Raw genomic sequence first — 16,542 nt, 5'->3', positions numbered from 1 at the left:
GCTCAAGCAGTCCTCCTGCCTCAGCCTCCTGAGTAGCTAGGACTGCAGGCACACACCACCACTCCTAACTGATTTTAAATTTTTTTTTGAAAATTTAAACATAGTGAGTTGGGGGGCGGTCTCACTATGTTGCCCAGGCTGGTCTTCAACTCCTGGCCTCAAGTGATCCTCCTGCCTCAGCCACCCAAAACACTGAGATTATAGGCATGAGTCAACATGCCCGGCCCTCTTCAGCTTTCCTGAATTTCAGATTCCTCTTTGGTGAAGTGGCACTAACAATAATACCTACCTTGAAGGGCTGCTGTGAAGGGACTGCATGATGTGATGCAGGGACAGTGCCTATTAGTTTGTTACATGTTAGTTTATTTTCCCTAGATCTGAGCGAAGAAGGGCCAGGGTGGAAGAGATGGACTCTGTGGGTCCGGGCAGGGCCTCGGGGGTTGGGGTCGGGGCCAGGCAGCCTCACAATGGTCTAGAACTCTCCCTCACTGTAGGTTCTCATCTACTTCGACTCCTCTCCCTGTCCCAGGGAGGGGAGAAAAGGTCTGGGATTTGTTGCCAGGAGGGGCTTCCCCCAGGATTTCCTACTTCTTTCTTTACTGCTGTGCTTGAAGCTCACGGGAGACCCCTCAAGAGGTCACTGGCCCACAGCCCACCCCGTCCCCCACCCGCCACCCCGCACCGTACCAAATGCTAGCTCTGCCCTTTCGTCTGTGTTTTTCCCATCAAGAGAGATGGTTGTGGTCATGAAGTTCTTCCGATGGGTTAGACGGGCTTGGCAAAGGATTATTTCCTGGGTGAGTTTCCGAGACCACTCTGTCCTCATGATGCACTGGGATGAGGGCATGGGTCACAGCAGCCCCTTACTGTGTGGGTTCCCCCCCTTCCTGGCCTGTGGCCAAACAAGATGGAGTGGGGAGGAAGGAAAGGACAGCTGGGGAGGGGCTGGAGGAGAAGGAAGAGAGGCCAGGAAACTCACTACTCCATCCCTTTTGTGCCTTCTTTTCTGTGGATGGTGTTGTCTCTGCCCTGCGCCTCTCTCCTGTCTCTCCTCCCTGTGTCTTGGTTCTCAGGTTTTCTTCTGGAGGCAGAAAATTAAACCAACCATCTCAGGACACCCTGACTCCAAGAAGACTCTCCAGGTGGCTGAGACTTTGAGGTTGGTCGAGCCCCCAAAAGAGGCTAAGCCCAAGTTGGGTGAGTCCCCTGAGCTGGCAGATCCCTGCTTGTTGGCCAAGACTACAGAGGAGACCGAGGTGGAGCTGGGCCAACAGGGCCGATCCCTGCTGCAGCTGCCGAGGACGGCCGTCAAGTCTGTCTCCACACTCATGGTCTCTGCCCTGCAGAGCGGCTGGCAGATGTGCAGCTGGAAGGTCAGCACCCCCTCCCTCTTTCCCCAGCCCCCACTGACTCACCCCTCCCTCCGATTACTTGTTCAACAATTGTTTCCTGGCCTGGTGCAGTGACTCACGCCTGTAATCCCAGCACTTTGGGAGGCTGAGATGGGAGGATCACTTGAGCTCAGGAATTCGAGACCAGCCTGGGCAACACAGCAAGACCCTGTCTCTTAAAATATCTTTTTCTTTTTTTCTTTTTTTTTTTTTTTTCCTGAGACAGAGTCTCCCTCTGTCGCCCAGGCTGGAGTGCAGTGGCGTGATCTCGGCTCACTGCAACCTCCACTTCCTGGGTTTAAGCGATTCTCCTGGCTCAGCCTCTCGAGTAGCTGGGACTACAGGCATGCACTCCCATACCTGGCTAATTTTTGCATTTTTAGTAGAGACAGGGTTTCACCACGAGGCCAAGCTGGTCTCGAACTCCTGGCCTCAAGTGACCCACCTGCCTCAGCCTCCCAAAGTGCTGGGATTACAGGCATGAGCCACCATGCCCGGCAAATGTTTTCTTTATTAGCCAGGCATGGTGGCTCATGCCTGTAGTCCCAGCACTTTGGGAGGCTGAGGCAGGAGGATCACTTGAGGCCAGGAGTTCAAGGCCAGCCTGGGCAACAAAGCGAGACCCCATTTCTATAAAAAAGTTAAAAATTAGCCAGGTTTAGTGGTGCCTGTAGTTCCAGCTACTTGGGAGGCTGAGGCAGGAGGATCACATGAGCCCAGGAGTTCAAGGCTGCAATGAGCTATGATTGTACCACTGCACTCCAGCCTGGGCAATAGAGCGAGACTCTGTCTCTTAAAAATATATACATGTATTTCCGGCCGGGCGCGGTGGTTTACGCCTTTAATCCCAGCACTTTGGGAGGCCGAGGCAGGTGGATCACGAGGTCAGGAGATCGAGACCATCCTGGCTAACATGGTGAAACCCTGTCTCTACTAAAAATACAAAAAAATTAGCCAGGCAAGGTGGCGGGCACCTGTAGTCCCAGCTACTCAGGAGGCTGAGGCAGGAGAATGGCGTGAACCTGGGAGGCAGAGCTTGCAGTGAACCGAGATCACGCCACTGCACTCCAGCCTGGGCAACAGAGCAAGACTCCATCTCAAAAAAATAAATAAATAAAAATAAAAAATATTTCCTATGTGTCCACCAAATGCCAGGTACTGAAGATACAACACTGAACAAGACTTGCAGACTTGCGGGGCTGCAGATGAGATAATAGGCATTGCTAGTTCAGTATCCACACACTGTTAAGTGTGACGTTGTCAAGAGGGCTGTAGGACCCCAGGAGAGAGGCATGTTATCCAGAACTAAGGAGTCAGGCGAGGCCTTCTTTTTTTTTTTTTTTTTGAGACGGAGTCTGTCGCCCAGGTTGGAGTGCAGTGGCAGGATCTCGGCTCACTGCAAGCTCTGCCTCCTGGGTTCACTCCATTTTCCTGCCTCAGCCTCCTGAGTAGCTGGGACTACAGGCACCTGCCACCATGCCCAGCTAAATTTTTTTTTGTATTTTTAGTAGAGGCGGGGTTTCACCGTGTTAACCAGGATGGTCTTGATCTGCTGACCTAGTGATCTGCCCGCCTCGGCCTCCCAAAGTGCTGGGATTATAGGTATGAGCCACCACGCCTGGCCAGGCAAGGCCTTCTTAACAGAAGTGAGGGTAAAGCTGAGGCCTGAAGGTGTTAGCTTGGCTTGAAAGGGTTGTTAGGGAAGGTGGAGGGAGTGGGAGGCGTGTCCAGGGAGTAAGAATGGCAAATGTGTGGCCAGGCACAGTGGATCATGCCTGTAATCCCAACACTTTGGGAGGCCAAGGCAGGAGGATCATTTGAGCTCAGGAGTTTGAGACCAGCCTGGGCAACATGGTGAAACCCTATCTCTACAAAAAATACAAAAATAAGCCAGGAATCGGTGGCTCACAGCTGTAGTCCCAGCTATTCGGGAGGCTGAAGTGGGAGGACTGCTGGAGTCTGGGAAGCAGAGGTTGCAGTGAGCCGAGATCATGCCACTGAGGCAGGTGGATCACCTGAAGTCAGGACCAGCCTGGCCGACATGGTGAAACCCTATCTCTACTAAAAATAAAAACAAAAATCAGCGGGGTGTGGTGGTGCACCCCTGTAATCCCAGATACTTGGGAGGCTGAGGCAGGAGAATCGCTTGATCCTGGGAAGCAGTGGTTGCAATGACCTGAGATTGTGCCACTGCACTCCAGCCTGGGCAATACAGTGAGAGTCTGTCTCAAACAAACAAAAAAGAATAGCAGATGTGTGCAGAGCTGGCCCAAGGTGTGTGGGTTGGAGTGGAATGATCCTGAAGCCTAAAGTCAGCTGGTAGAAGGCAGGGTTGCCAAGTTGTGAGCTTTGGATTGGACCCTTAGAGCAATGGGAGCCCTTGAAGACATTTGAGCAGAGGAGTAACATGATCAAATGTTGATTTTGAAAGCTCACCTGCACTCATATATGTGGGTAGGATTGTAAGCTTGTTCAGCCCAGCCTGGGCAACACAGGGAGACCCCATCTCTACAAAAGTAAAAAAATTAGCCAGGCATGATGCATGCCTGTAGTCCCAGCTACTTGGGAGGCTAAGGTGAGAGGACCGCTGGGAAGTCAGGGTCACAGTGAGCTATATTTGTGGCACTGCACTCCAACCTGGGTGACAGTGAGACACTCTCAAAAAAAAAAAAAAAAAAAGAGAAAAAAGATAGCACAGCAACTCTGGAAAACAGGATGGTCATTTCTCTCTCTCTCTTTTTTTTTTATGATGGAGTCTCACTCTGTCGCACAGGCTGGAGTGCAGTGGCATGATCTCATTCACTGCAACCTCTGCCTGCCAGGTTCAAGCAATTATCCTGCCTCAGCCTCCCGAGTAGCTGGGATTACAGGCACTCACCACCATGTCTGACTAACTTTTGTATTTTTAGTAGAGACAGAGTTTCACCATATTGGACCAGGCTAGTCTCGAACTCTTGACTTCAGGTGATCCTCCCGCCTCAGACTCCCAAAGTACTGGGATTACAGGCGTGAGCCACAGCGCCTGGCCAAGAGTGGTTATTTCTTATAAAACTAACCATGCAGTTATCATATGACCCAACAGTCGTACTCTTGGGCATTTATCCCAGATAAATAAAATTTTACGTTCACACAAAAATCTAAATGTGAGGCCAGGCGCAGTGGCTCACGCCTGTAATCCTAACATTTTGGGAGGCCGACGCAGGTGGATCACAAGGTAAGGAGATCAAGACCATCCTGGCTAACACAGTGAAACCCCGTCTGTACTAAAAGTACAAAAAATTAGTCGGGCATGGTGGCGGGCACCTGTAGTCCCAGGCTACTCGGGAGGCTGAGGCAGGAGAACGGCGTGAACCTGGGAGGCGGAGCTTGCAGTGAGCCGAGATAGCGCCACTGTACTCCAGCCTGGGTGACAGAGCGAGACTCCATCTAAAAAAAAAAAAATCTAAATGTGGATTTCATAGCAGCTTGATCTGTAATAGCCAAAATCAACCCATGTCCTTCAGTGGGTGAATGGTTAAACTGTGATACCTTCAAACCCCAGAATACTACTCAGCAATAAGAAGGGACAAACTGGCCAGGGGCAGCAACACACCTGTGATCCTAGCACTTTGAAACACCAGGCGGAAGCATCGCTTGAGCCCAGAGTTTCGAGGCCAGCCTAGACAACATAGTGAGACCCCATATCTGCAAACAAACAAAACAAACACACAAATAAATAAAATTCTAAAAAGATGGAAAGGACAGGGCCGGGCGTGGTGGCTCATGCCTGTAATCCCAGCACTTTGGGAGGCCGAGGCAGGCATATCACCTGAGATCAGGAGTTCAAGACCAGCCTGGCCAACGTGGTGAAACCCCGTATCTACTAAAAATACAAAAAAATTAGCTGGGCATGGTGGTGGGCTACTAGGGAGGCTGAGGCAGGAGAATCGCTTGAACCTGGGAGGCGGAGGTTGCAGTGAGCGGAGATCATGCCACTGCACTCCAGCCTGGGCAACAAAAGCGAAACTCTGCCTAAAAAAAAAAAAAAAAATAGGCTGGGCACGGTGGCTCACACCTGTAATCCCAGCACTTTGGGAGGCCAAGGCAGGCGGATCTCGAGGTCAGGAGATCAAGACCATCCTGACTAACAGGATGAAAGCCCGTCTCTACTAAAAAGAAAAAATACAAAAAAATTAGCCAGGCGTTGTGGCAGGCGCCTGTAGTCCCAGCTACTGGGGAGGCTGAGGCAGGAGAATGGCATGAACCCAGGAGGCGGAGCTTGCAGTGAGCTGAGATTGCACCACTGCACTCCAGCCTGGTTGACAGAGGGAGACTTCGTCTCAAAAAAAAAAAAAAAAAATGGTAAAAAGGACAAACTATTGATACACGCAGTAACATGGGTGTGAATCTCAAGGGAAATTTTTTGTTTTGTTTTGAGACGGAGTTTCACTCTTGTTGCCCAGGCTGGAATGCAGTGGTGCGACCTCGGCTCACTGCAACCTCCGCCTCCCAGCTTCAAGCTATTCTCCTGCCTCAGCCTCCTGATTAGATGGGACTACAGGTGCCCACCACCACGCCCAGCTAATTTTTTGTATTTTTAGTAGAGATGGGGTTTCACCATGTTAGCCAGGCTGATCTCAAACTCCTGACTTCAGGTGATCCACCTACCTTGGCCTCCCAAAGTGCTGGGATTATAGGCATGAGCCACTGGGCCCGGCCTCAAGGAAATTATACTGAGTGGAAACAACCAATCCTAAAAGGTTATATACTGAATGATTCCGTTTATATTATCTACCACTCTTGAAATAACAAAAGTCTAGAAATGGCGAACATATTAGTGGCTCAGTGGTTTCCAGGGGCCACAGAGATGGGGGAGAAGAGTGTAGTTATGAAAGGACAACATGAGGGACACTTGTGATGATGCAAATGTTCTGTATCTTTTTTTGTTTTGTTTTCGTTTTTTGCTTTCTCCTGTCTGATGGAAATGTTCTGTAGCTTTCTGTTTTGTTTTGTTTTTATGTTTTTGTTTTTTGTTTCTCCTGCCCGATGGAAATGTTCTGTACCTTAACTGTGGTAGTTGGATACATGAACCTGCACACTGGATAAAACTTGGTAAAATTATACACACACACACACACACACACACACGCACCAGTGAGTACAAGTACAACTGGGGAAATCTACATGAGATCAGTAGATTGGATCAATGTCAATATTCTGACTATGGTATAATAGTATAGATTTGCAAGATTTTCCTATGAGGGGAACTCAGTAAAGGGTGCACAGGATCTCTATGATTTCTTCCAATTGCAGGTCAGTCAGTCTACAATGATCTCAAAACAAAACAAAACAAAACAAAAAAACAGTTTAGGCCAAGCGTGGCGACTCACGCCTGTAATCTCAGTATTTTGGGAGGCTGAGGCAGGTGGATCACTTGAGCTCAGGAGTTCAAGACCAGCCTGGGCAAAACCCCATTTCTACAAAAAAAAAAAAAATATATATATATATATATATATATATATATATATAACTTTTATACATATATATAAAAGTTAGCCAGGCATGGTGGTGCACAACTGTAGTCCCAGCTACTCAGGAGGCTGAGGTGGGAGCATCACTTGAACTTGGGAGGTGGTGGTTGCAGTGAGCTGAGATTATGCCACTGCACTCCAGCCTGGGTGACAGAGTGAGACCTTGTCTCAAAAAAAAAAAAAAAAAAAAAGGCCAGGCATGGTGGCTCATGCCTGTAATCGCAGCACTTTGGGAGGCCGAGGCCAGCTGATCACTTGAGGTCAGGAGTTCGAGACCAGCCTGGCCAACATGGTGAAACCCTTTCTCTACTAAAACTACAAAAATTAGCTGGGAGTGATAGCAGGCACCTGTAATCCCAGCTACTCAGGACCCTGAGGCAGGAGAATCGCTTAAACCCAGGAGGTGGAGGATGCAGTGAGCTGAGATCATGCCACTGTTCTCCAGCCTGGGTGATAGAGCAAGACTCCATCTCAAAAAAAAAAAAAAAAGAAGAAGAATAGAAATGATGGGCCAGGTGTGATGCCTCACGCCTGTAATCCCCAACACTTTGGGAAGCCAAGGCAGGAAGATCGCTTGAGCCCGGAGTTCGAGACCAGCCTGGGCGACATAGCAAGACCTCGTCTCATTAAAAAAAAAAAAAAAAAGGATAGAGATGACAAACATTTAATGCAACCTGAGAAGACTTCCTGGAGGAGGTGATGTATGAGCTGGCCTGATGGGAGAGGTGGAATTAGGGAGCCCTTTGCTGTTCATCTATGAGTTGTTCTAGCGGCAGTTTCTCCCTAGACCCAGCTATTTACACGTGCACATCTTCTCTTTCTCTTAGTCATCAGTGAGTTCTGCCTCAGTCAGCTCCCAAGTGAGGACGCAGTCACCTTTGAAGACGCCGGAGGCTGAGATGCTGTGGGAGGTGTACCTGGTGCTGTGGGCCGTTCGGAAACACCTGCGCCAGCTGTACCGCAGGCAGGAGAGGCACAGACGGCACCACGTCCGATGCCATGCTGCCCCCCGACCCAACCCGGCTCAGTCCCTGAAACTGGATGCCCAAAGTCTCCTCTAGGGGGAACCCCAGACCCTTAGAGAGTCCCGACCTCACTCTTACCTAGGGTCCCATATCAGCCCCTTCATTCCATGTATTCCATTTGTAAAAAAAGTATCAAAATATTGGGAAATAAATATCAGATAGTTCTGAGTCAGTATGGAGTGTGTTTGTGGATGGCGGGAGGGGATGAGAGGAGTTTGGGTGGGTCAGGGAGAGACTCCTAAGGTGAGAGCCTAAATCCCAGTGGTGGTCACCTGTAGGTCTATTTGGGAGGAAGCATGGTCAGCACGTTTCTGCTCTGGGTCCCACCCCCTTCTTGGGGCCGAAATGCCTGTTTGTAACTCCACCCTTCCTTATAAGGATGGTAACAGCTGCCATTCACCAAGGACCCAGTCCCGACAGCTGCTGTCCTTAGCAATCCTACAAGAAAGGTATTTAGGGTGGATTACGGGGCTTGTCCAAGGCTCAGCGAAGGAGGCCTTGCTGGAAACTGCCAGCTCCCAGGGGTAGCCCACCACCCTGCCTCTCTGGCGCTGAAGGGCTTTGCCATGGGCTTGGCTGTGGAGAGTTGTGCGTCTGCAGACGCACATGGGGGCTGTGGGAGATGCATCCACCCGCTGTGAAGGAACTCCAGCCCCGCTGCCCGCTGCCTGCTGCCCGCGCCTCACCAAGAGCTGAAACTACACCTCCAGGGGGCTCTACAGGGACCATGCTCACGGCAGGGCCGGGTGAAGGCTGCAGCCTAGGAGCTGGCTGAGGATTTGGCCTGGCACCGTGGGAATAATGACCTAGAGGGAGACTGTGGCAATTTGGAGGGAGGTTAGAGGGCAAGGGAGACAACAAGAAGGGAGACCTGGCAGTTTCAGGTCCCCTCTCAGAGTAGCCAAGCCACATGAAGGTGCAGAGGTGGCTCTCCAGGAAAAAGCAGGGTTGTTTCACAAAAGCAACAGCAAGGCCGGGCGCGGTGACTCATGCCTATAATCCCAGCACTTTGGGAGACTGAGGCAGGAGGATCGCTTGAGCTCAGGAGTTTGAGACCAGCCTGGGCAACATAACAAGACCTTATCTCTTAAAACATCTTTTTCACATGGTGAAACCCTGTTTCTACTAAAAATACAAAAAAATAGCTTGGTGTGGTTGCATGTGCCTATAATCCCAGCTACTTGGGAGGCTGAGACAGGAGAATAATTTGAACCTGGGAGGCAGAGGTTGCAATGAGGTGAGATTGCACCACTGCACTCCAGCCTGGGCAACAGAGTGAGACTCCATCTCAGAAAAAAAAAAAAGAAGAAAGGTCATGTAGCTTTCATTCTGCACATGTTACATAGCAGGTGTTCAACACGAGTTAAATGACTTCACTGGGAATCAGTCCTGAGTGAAGCCTAAAGTCAAAGCCTACTTTCAGGTTTTCAGGCGGGGCCTCAAAACAGACTAATAAAGAGCAGCTCATGTCTGGAGCTTTCAATCACCAATTATTCATCACGTCTCTATTATCTGCCAGGAACCCTTCTGGGGGTGAATGGTGTTGGTGCGGGATCTGAGTCCCAGGAAGTCCTGAGATTTAATGGGTCCTGAGGTTTGGAGTAGTACCTAGCTGTCTAACATCCAGGATCAGCCGCTCCGAGTCTTTAGAGACGAGCTCCTCATCACTGGGGACCTGAGGTTTCAGTGAGAGGAGGGGAGGGGAGAGTAGGATGAAGCTGGGCCTCTGAGGGTCACTGGTAAAATAGCCTTGCAAGTAGCTACAGGCCCAGGAGCTCATCGAAGCTTGACGCTGTGGGCTTGTGGAAAGGAATATTGCTCTTGTTTGTCTTTGGCTTCTTCAGCTCTTGGGAGTGGAAGGGAAATTAAGGAAGGTGGGTTCATTCAGCAACCAAGGCACATCCCATCGCTCTCTCTTTCCCCAGATCTGGAGCCCTGTCTGGGCTTGGCTGAGCAGGCACAGGCAGACTTGTGGGAGAGGAAGGAAAGGGGTGGGCAGAAGGAAGCTGCCTCTTGATGACAGTTTTTTTGTGTGTTTTTTTGAGATGGAGTCTCACTCTATTGCCAAGGCTGGACTGCAGTGGTGTGATCTCGGCTCATTGCAACCTCCGCCCGTGGGGTCCAAGTGGTTCTCCTGCCTCAGCCTCTGGAGTAGCTGGGATTACAGGTGCTTGCCACCACACCCATGTAACCGTTTTTGTTTTTTGTTTTTTGTTTTTTTTGAGACAGAGTCTTGCTCTGTCACCCAGGCTGTAGTGCAGTGGCATGATCTCCGCTGACGGCAAGCTCCGCCTCCCAGGTTCACACCATTCTCCTGCCTCAGCCTCCTGAGTAGCTGGGATTACAGGTATATGCCACCACGCCCAGCTAAATTTTTTTTGTATTTTTAGTAGAGAACGGGGTTTCACCATGTTAGCCAGGATTGTCTTGATCTCCTGACCTCGTGATCCGCCTGCCTCAGTCTCCCAAAGTGCTGGGATTACAGGCATGAGCCACCGCGCCTGGCCACACTTGGCTAACTTTTGTATTTTTAGTAGAGACAGGGTCTCACCGTGTTGTCCAGGCTGGTCTTGCACTCCTGACCTCAGATGATGCACCTATCTCAGCTCCCCGAAGTGCTAGTATTACAGGCGTGAGCCACTGCACCCAGCCAGTGGTTTTTGTTTTTTAGAGACAGGGTCTGGCTCTGTTGCCCAGGCTGGAGGGCAGTGGCGCAATCATGGCTCACTGCAGCCTCCAACTACTGGACTCAAGCGATCATCCCACCACAGCCTCCCGAATAGCTGAAACTACAGGTGTATGCCACCATGCCCAGCTAATTCTTTTTTAATTTTTTGTGGAGATGGGTTCTAGCTATGTTGCCCAGTCTGGTCTCAAACTCCTGGCCTCAAGCAATCCTCCTGCCTCGGCCTCCCAAAGTGCTGGGATTATAGGTGGGAACCACTGCATCCGGCTAGGAATGTCATTTTGGAAGTGATAAAGAATACCATGTGCGGGAAGTAGTAGGAGGAGCACCTGACACGGAGTCAAGAGACGTTGGTCCTAGTCTCAATATTGCTACTACTTTGCTGTGCGACTCTTATTTTTATTTTTTATTTATTTTTGGGACAGAGTCTCGCTCAGTTGGCCAGACAGGAGGACAGTGGCACAATCATAGCTCACTGTAGCCTCCACCTCCTGGTCAATCCTCCGGCTTCTGCCTCCCAAAGGGCTGGGATTGCAGGCACTTGGTGACTTTTGAGAGTCACTTTCCTTCACTGAGCCTCAAGCTCCTTAAATAAAATGATGACTTGATGGCTGGGCACGGCGGCTTACACCTGTAATCCCAGCACTTTGGGAGGCTGAGGTGGGTGGATCACCTGACGTCAGGAGTTCGAGACCAGCCTGGCCAACATGACGAAACCCTCTATTAAAAATACAAAAATTGGCTTGGCGTGGTGGCTCACGCGTGTAATCCCAGCACTTTGGGAGGCCGAGGCTGGCGGATCATGAGGTCAGGAGATCGAGACCATACTGGCTAACACGGTGAAACCCCGTCTCTACTAAAAATATAAAAAAATTAGCTGGGTGTGGTGGTGGGCACCTGTAGTCCTAGCTACTTGGAAGGCTGAGGCAGGAGAATGGCATCAATCCGGGAGGCGGAGCTTGCAGTGAGCCGAGATTGTGCCACTGCACTCCGGTCTGGGCGACAGAGTGAGGCTCCATCTCAAAAAAAGAAAAAAAACATTAGCTGGGCATGGTGGTGCACACCTGTAATCCCAGCTACTCGGGAGGTTGAGACAGGAGAATTGCTTGAACCCGGGAGGCGGAGGTTGCAGTGAGCCGAGATCACGCCACTGAACTGCAGCCTGGGCGACAGAATCAGACTCTGTCTTCAAAAAATAAAAATAAAAATAACAAACTTCCTCAGGCTTCAGGGAGTATTGAGTTAACCTGCAGAAACAAGGTAAGTTCCTGGGAGGTAGGTGCTAACTAGCAGTTGCCGCAGACAGAACCAGCCCAGCCTTTGGGCTCACAAAGACCACATTCAAATTCTGCCTTTCCTGGCTGTGTCAACTTCAGCAAGTGAATTAACCTGTCTGAATCTCTGTCTCAAAAGCAAGGCTCTGTCTCAAGAAAAAAAAAAAAGGAAAATAAATGAAATAGTTACTAGAGTGTGGTCCTGGACCAGAGCATTGCATTCCCAAAGAGTAGTAGAAATTCAAACTCCAGGCCCTGCACTGCAGACCTACTGAATCAAAAACCCTGGGATGGGGGCCAGCAATCTGTTTGAACACGCCTGCTGAAGTTTGGGAATCACTGCTACATTGCATGGGAATGTAGATTGTTGGGATTCTGAAGCTTAGGACATATCACAATCTCCTGAGAGTTTGTTAAAAACACAGATTCCAGGCCGGGCATGGTGGCTCATACCTGTAATCCCAGCATTTTGGAAAGCTGAGGCAGGCAGATCACGAGGTCAGGAGATGGAGACCATTCTGGCTAACGCAGTGAAACCCCATCTCTACTAAAAATACGAAAAATTAGCCAGGTGTGGTGGCACTCACCTGTAGTCCCAGCTACTTGGGAGGCTGAGGCAGGAGAATCACTTGAACCCGGGAGGCAGAGGTTGTAGTGAGTGGAGATCGCACCACTGCACTCCAGCCTGGTGACAGGGTGAGACTCCGTCTCAAAAAAATAAAACAAAACAAAACAAAACAAAACAAAAATAAAACAAAAACAAAAAATAAAATAAGAAAAAAAAACACAGATTCCAGGCCATGCACGGTGGCTCACGCCTGTAATCTCAGCACTTTGGGAGGCCAAGGCGGGTGGATCACCTGAGGTCAGGAGTTCAAGACCAGCCTGGTCAACATGGTGAAACTCTGTCTCTACAAAAATACAAAAATTAGCTGGGCATGATGGCAGGTGCCTGTAGTCTCAGCTACCCGGGAGGCTGAGGCAGGAGAATCGCTTGAACCTGGGAGGCAGAGGTTGCAGTGAGCCAAGATCGAGCCACTGCACTCCAGCCTGGGCAGCAGAGCAAGACTCCGTCTGAAAAAAAAAAAAAAAAAAAAAAAAACAACCCACAGATTCCGACTGGGTGTGGTGGCTCATGCCTGTAATCCTAGCACTTTGGGCGTCCAAGGTGGCAGGATCCCTTGAGCCCAGGAGTTTGAGGCCAGCCTGGGCTACATAGCTAGACCCCATCTCTACAAAACAAACAAAAAAGAAAAGTAGCTGTTGGTGGTGGTGGTACGTGCCTGTGGTCCCAGCTGCTCGGGAGGCTGAGGTGGAGGATTGCTTGAGCCCGGGAGTTTGAGGCTGCAGTGAACCATGATGGTGCCACTGCACTTCAGCCTGGGCAACAGAGCGAGAGCCTGTCTCAAACCAGACAAGACAAAACAAAACAAAAACCAGATTTTTGGCCTCAAAGTCAGAAACAGAGGTAGGGGGCCTGGGAATCCTTTTTTTTTTTTTTTTTTTTTTTTTTTTGAGATGGAGTCTCACTCTGTTGCCCAAGCTGGAGTGCAGTGGCACAATCTCGGCTCACTGCAACTTCCGCCTCCCAGGTTCAAGCGATTCTCCTGCCTCAGCCTCCAGAGTAGCTGGGATTACAGGCATGCACCACCACGCCCGGCTAATTTTATATTTTTGGTAGAGAAGGGGTTTCACCATGTTGGCCAGGCTGGTCTCGAACTCTTGACCTCGGGTGATCTGACCGCTTCGGCCTCCCAAAGTGCTGGGATTACAGGCATGAGCCACCACGCCCGCTGGAATCGATATTTTAACCGGAGATGAGTTTTATTGGGGTGGGGGGGGTGCCCCGGAGGCCGCACTGCGGGGAGATCACAGAAGACACCTTGGGGTAGTGGAGACTCTGGCCTGGGGGACTGAGGACTCCCCTTGCGTGGAGGAGGGGAGATGCAGCTGGAGAGAGGACACCTGGACACCTGCCCAATCCAGTGACGTCAGCCTCGTCCGCTGACATAAGGGGGCGGGGCCTAGGGGGCGGAGTCTCTCCCGCCTCAGCCCTCGGTCTAGTCAGGTCACCTTCCCAGTCTGGTGGGTGCAGGTGGGGAGAAGCCTGGGTCTGGGGGAACCAAGCGCAGGTAAGACCTGTAGGGGGCCAGCTAGGGACGCCAGCGAGGGCCGGGTTGTCGGGCGTGGCGGCCGCGACGAAGCTGGGGGACTCGAACAGCCTGTCTCGTCTTGGTCCTGACCTCCAGGTGGCGCCGCCGTGCGCGGACCGGCGTTAAGGTCGCGTCGCCCTTGGCCTCTGGCTGGGGAAGCCCCTACGGCCTAATGGGGGTGGTGGAGGAACTGCTAGAGGGGCTCCAGGCCATAGCCGGGAACAGAGAGACCTCCCTATGTGAGCCCCCGGAGACCCTGACAGCGGGCTCTGCCGCTCGTCCCAGCACCCCTACGACATTAGCCGATGGGGGAGCCGACATTAGCGGATGGATTCTTAAACACTAAAGGGTCTCCAGAGCATAAAATGGGCACTGGTGACACTGCTTCCACGGGACGGTCAGTTTCTAGTGAAAACAACTTCTGCACTGCGCATGATGGCTCATGTCTGTAATCCTGACATTTCGGGAGGCCAAGGTAGGGAGAACTGCTTGAGCCCAGGAGTTCAAGACCAGCCTGGGCAATATAGTGAGACCCCATCTCTCGCTTTTTTTTTTTTTTTTTTTTTTTTGGAGACGGAGCCTTGCTCTGTCGCCCAGGATGGAAGGCGGTGGCGCGATCTCGGCTCACTGCAATCTCCACCTCCTAGGTTCAAGCGATTCTCGTGCCTCAGCCTCCCGAGTAGCCGAGATTACAGGCGTGTGCCACCACGCCCAGCTCATTTTTTTGTATTTTTAGTAGAGAGACAGGGTTTCACCATGTTGGCCAGGCTGGTCTGGAACTCCTGACCTTAAATAATCCACCTGCTTTGGCCTCCCAAAGTGCTGGGGTTACAGGCGTGAGCCACTGCGCCCAACCATGAGACCCTATCTCTAAAAAAAATTAATTTTAGGCTGGGTGCGGTAGCTCACGCCTGTAATCCCAGCACTTTGGGAGGCCGAGGAGGGTGGATCACCTGAGATCAGGAGTTCGTGACCAGCCTGGCCAACATGGTGAAACCCTGTCTCTACTAAAAATACAAAAATTAGCCAGGCATGGTGGTGGGCGCCTGTAATCGCAGCTACTAGGGAGGCTGAGGCAGGAGAATCGCTTGAACCCGGGAGGCAAAGGTTACAGTGAGCCGAGATTGCGCCACTGCACTCCAGCCTGGGCAACAGAAAGAGACTCCGTCTCAAAAAAAAAAAAAAAAGAAGAAGAATAAAAGAAAAGAAAAAATAAATAATAATTAAATTAACTGGCATAGTGCCATGCACCTATAAGTCCCAGCTACTTGGGAGGCTGAGGTGGAAGTATTGCTTGAGTCCAGGAGTTAGAGGCTGCAGTGAGCAGTGATTGCATCACTGCACTCCAGCCTGGTTAACAGAGCAAGACCTTGTCTCAAAACAAAACAAAATTCAGCAAAACAAATCCTGCCTCATCCAATTCTTGGCCAGAACACAGTGGTGTGGAAACCTTCCTTCCCCACCAAGTTCGCATCCTGCCCGGCCCCCCAGGTTCCACCTGCAGCCACTCTATCCCTCTAGCCCAGAACTAACCCAGCCTCCACCCCTTGTCATCCCTTTGTTTTCAGGATAACCTGAAATCCTAGCACTTTGGGAGTAATCCTGTAATCCTAGCACTTTGGGAGTCCAAGGTGGCAGGATCGCTTGAGCCCAGGAGTTTGAGGCCAGCCTGGGCTACATAGCCAGACCTCATCTCTACAAAACACTCCCCTTGTGCCCTGGCCTTTCCTCAGCCTGGGGGCCCGTAGAAAAAGTGTGGGGCATTTTGAGGTTTTTCTCAGGTTGAAGGACTGGCAAGGTGTGTCTGTGGTAGTAACTTGTGGGGAAGGGACTGGGCCCTGATTCTCAGGGCTCTGCTCTGAGCCTAGACTATATTTTATTTAATTTTAATATTTATTTATTTATTTGTTTGTTTTGTTTTGTTTTTAGTTTTTTGAGAAGGAGTTTCGCTCTTATTGCCCAGGCTGGAGTGCAGTGGCGTGATCTCGGCTCATTGCAACCTCTGCCTCCCAGGTTCAAGCGATTCTCCTGCCTCAGCCTCCCGAGTACCTGGGATTACAGGCATCTGCCACCACAGCCCGCTAATTTTTGTGTTTTTAGTGGAGACGGGGTTTCACCGTGTTGCCAAGGCTGGTCTCAAACTCCTGATCTCAGGTGATCCACCCACCTTAGCCTCCCAAAGTGCTGGGATTACAGGCATGAGCCACTGGGCCCGGCCTTATTTATTTTATTTATTTTCATTTATTTTTTTGAGACAGAGTCTCACTCTGTCGCCCAGGCTGGAGTGCAGTGGTGAAATCTTGACTCACTGCAACCTCCGCCTCCCAGGTTCAAGCGATTCTCCTGTCTCACCCTCCTGAGTAGCTGGGACTACAGGCGCACGCCACTACACCTGGCTAATTTTTGTATTTTTAGTAGAGATGGGATTTCACCATATTGGTTAGGCTGGTCTCGAACTCCTGACCTCAGGTGATCCACCAGCCTCTGCCTCCTAGAGTGCTGG

General features: G+C 50.7%; 1 protein-coding gene across 1 annotated transcript; it reads left to right on the top strand.

Moving 5' to 3' along the window:
* The first annotated feature begins 515 nt into the window (after positions 1-515).
* Positions 516-8,094, top strand: SPACDR (sperm acrosome developmental regulator). Its single transcript, XM_002817760.4, has 3 exons — positions 516-797; positions 1,074-1,373; positions 7,729-8,094. The coding sequence occupies exons 1-3, from the start codon at positions 735-737 to the stop codon at positions 7,960-7,962; spliced, it is 597 nt and encodes a 198-aa protein (XP_002817806.2). The 5' UTR covers positions 516-734; the 3' UTR covers positions 7,963-8,094.
* The last annotated feature ends 8,448 nt before the right edge of the window (positions 8,095-16,542 follow it).

Source organism: Pongo abelii, chromosome 6 (assembly GCF_028885655.2).
Source record: "Pongo abelii isolate AG06213 chromosome 6, NHGRI_mPonAbe1-v2.0_pri, whole genome shotgun sequence".
Taxonomy (NCBI): Eukaryota; Metazoa; Chordata; class Mammalia; order Primates; family Hominidae; genus Pongo; species Pongo abelii.
Note: the sequence above shows the minus strand (reverse complement) of the source record. Positions and strands in the feature narration are given on the sequence as shown.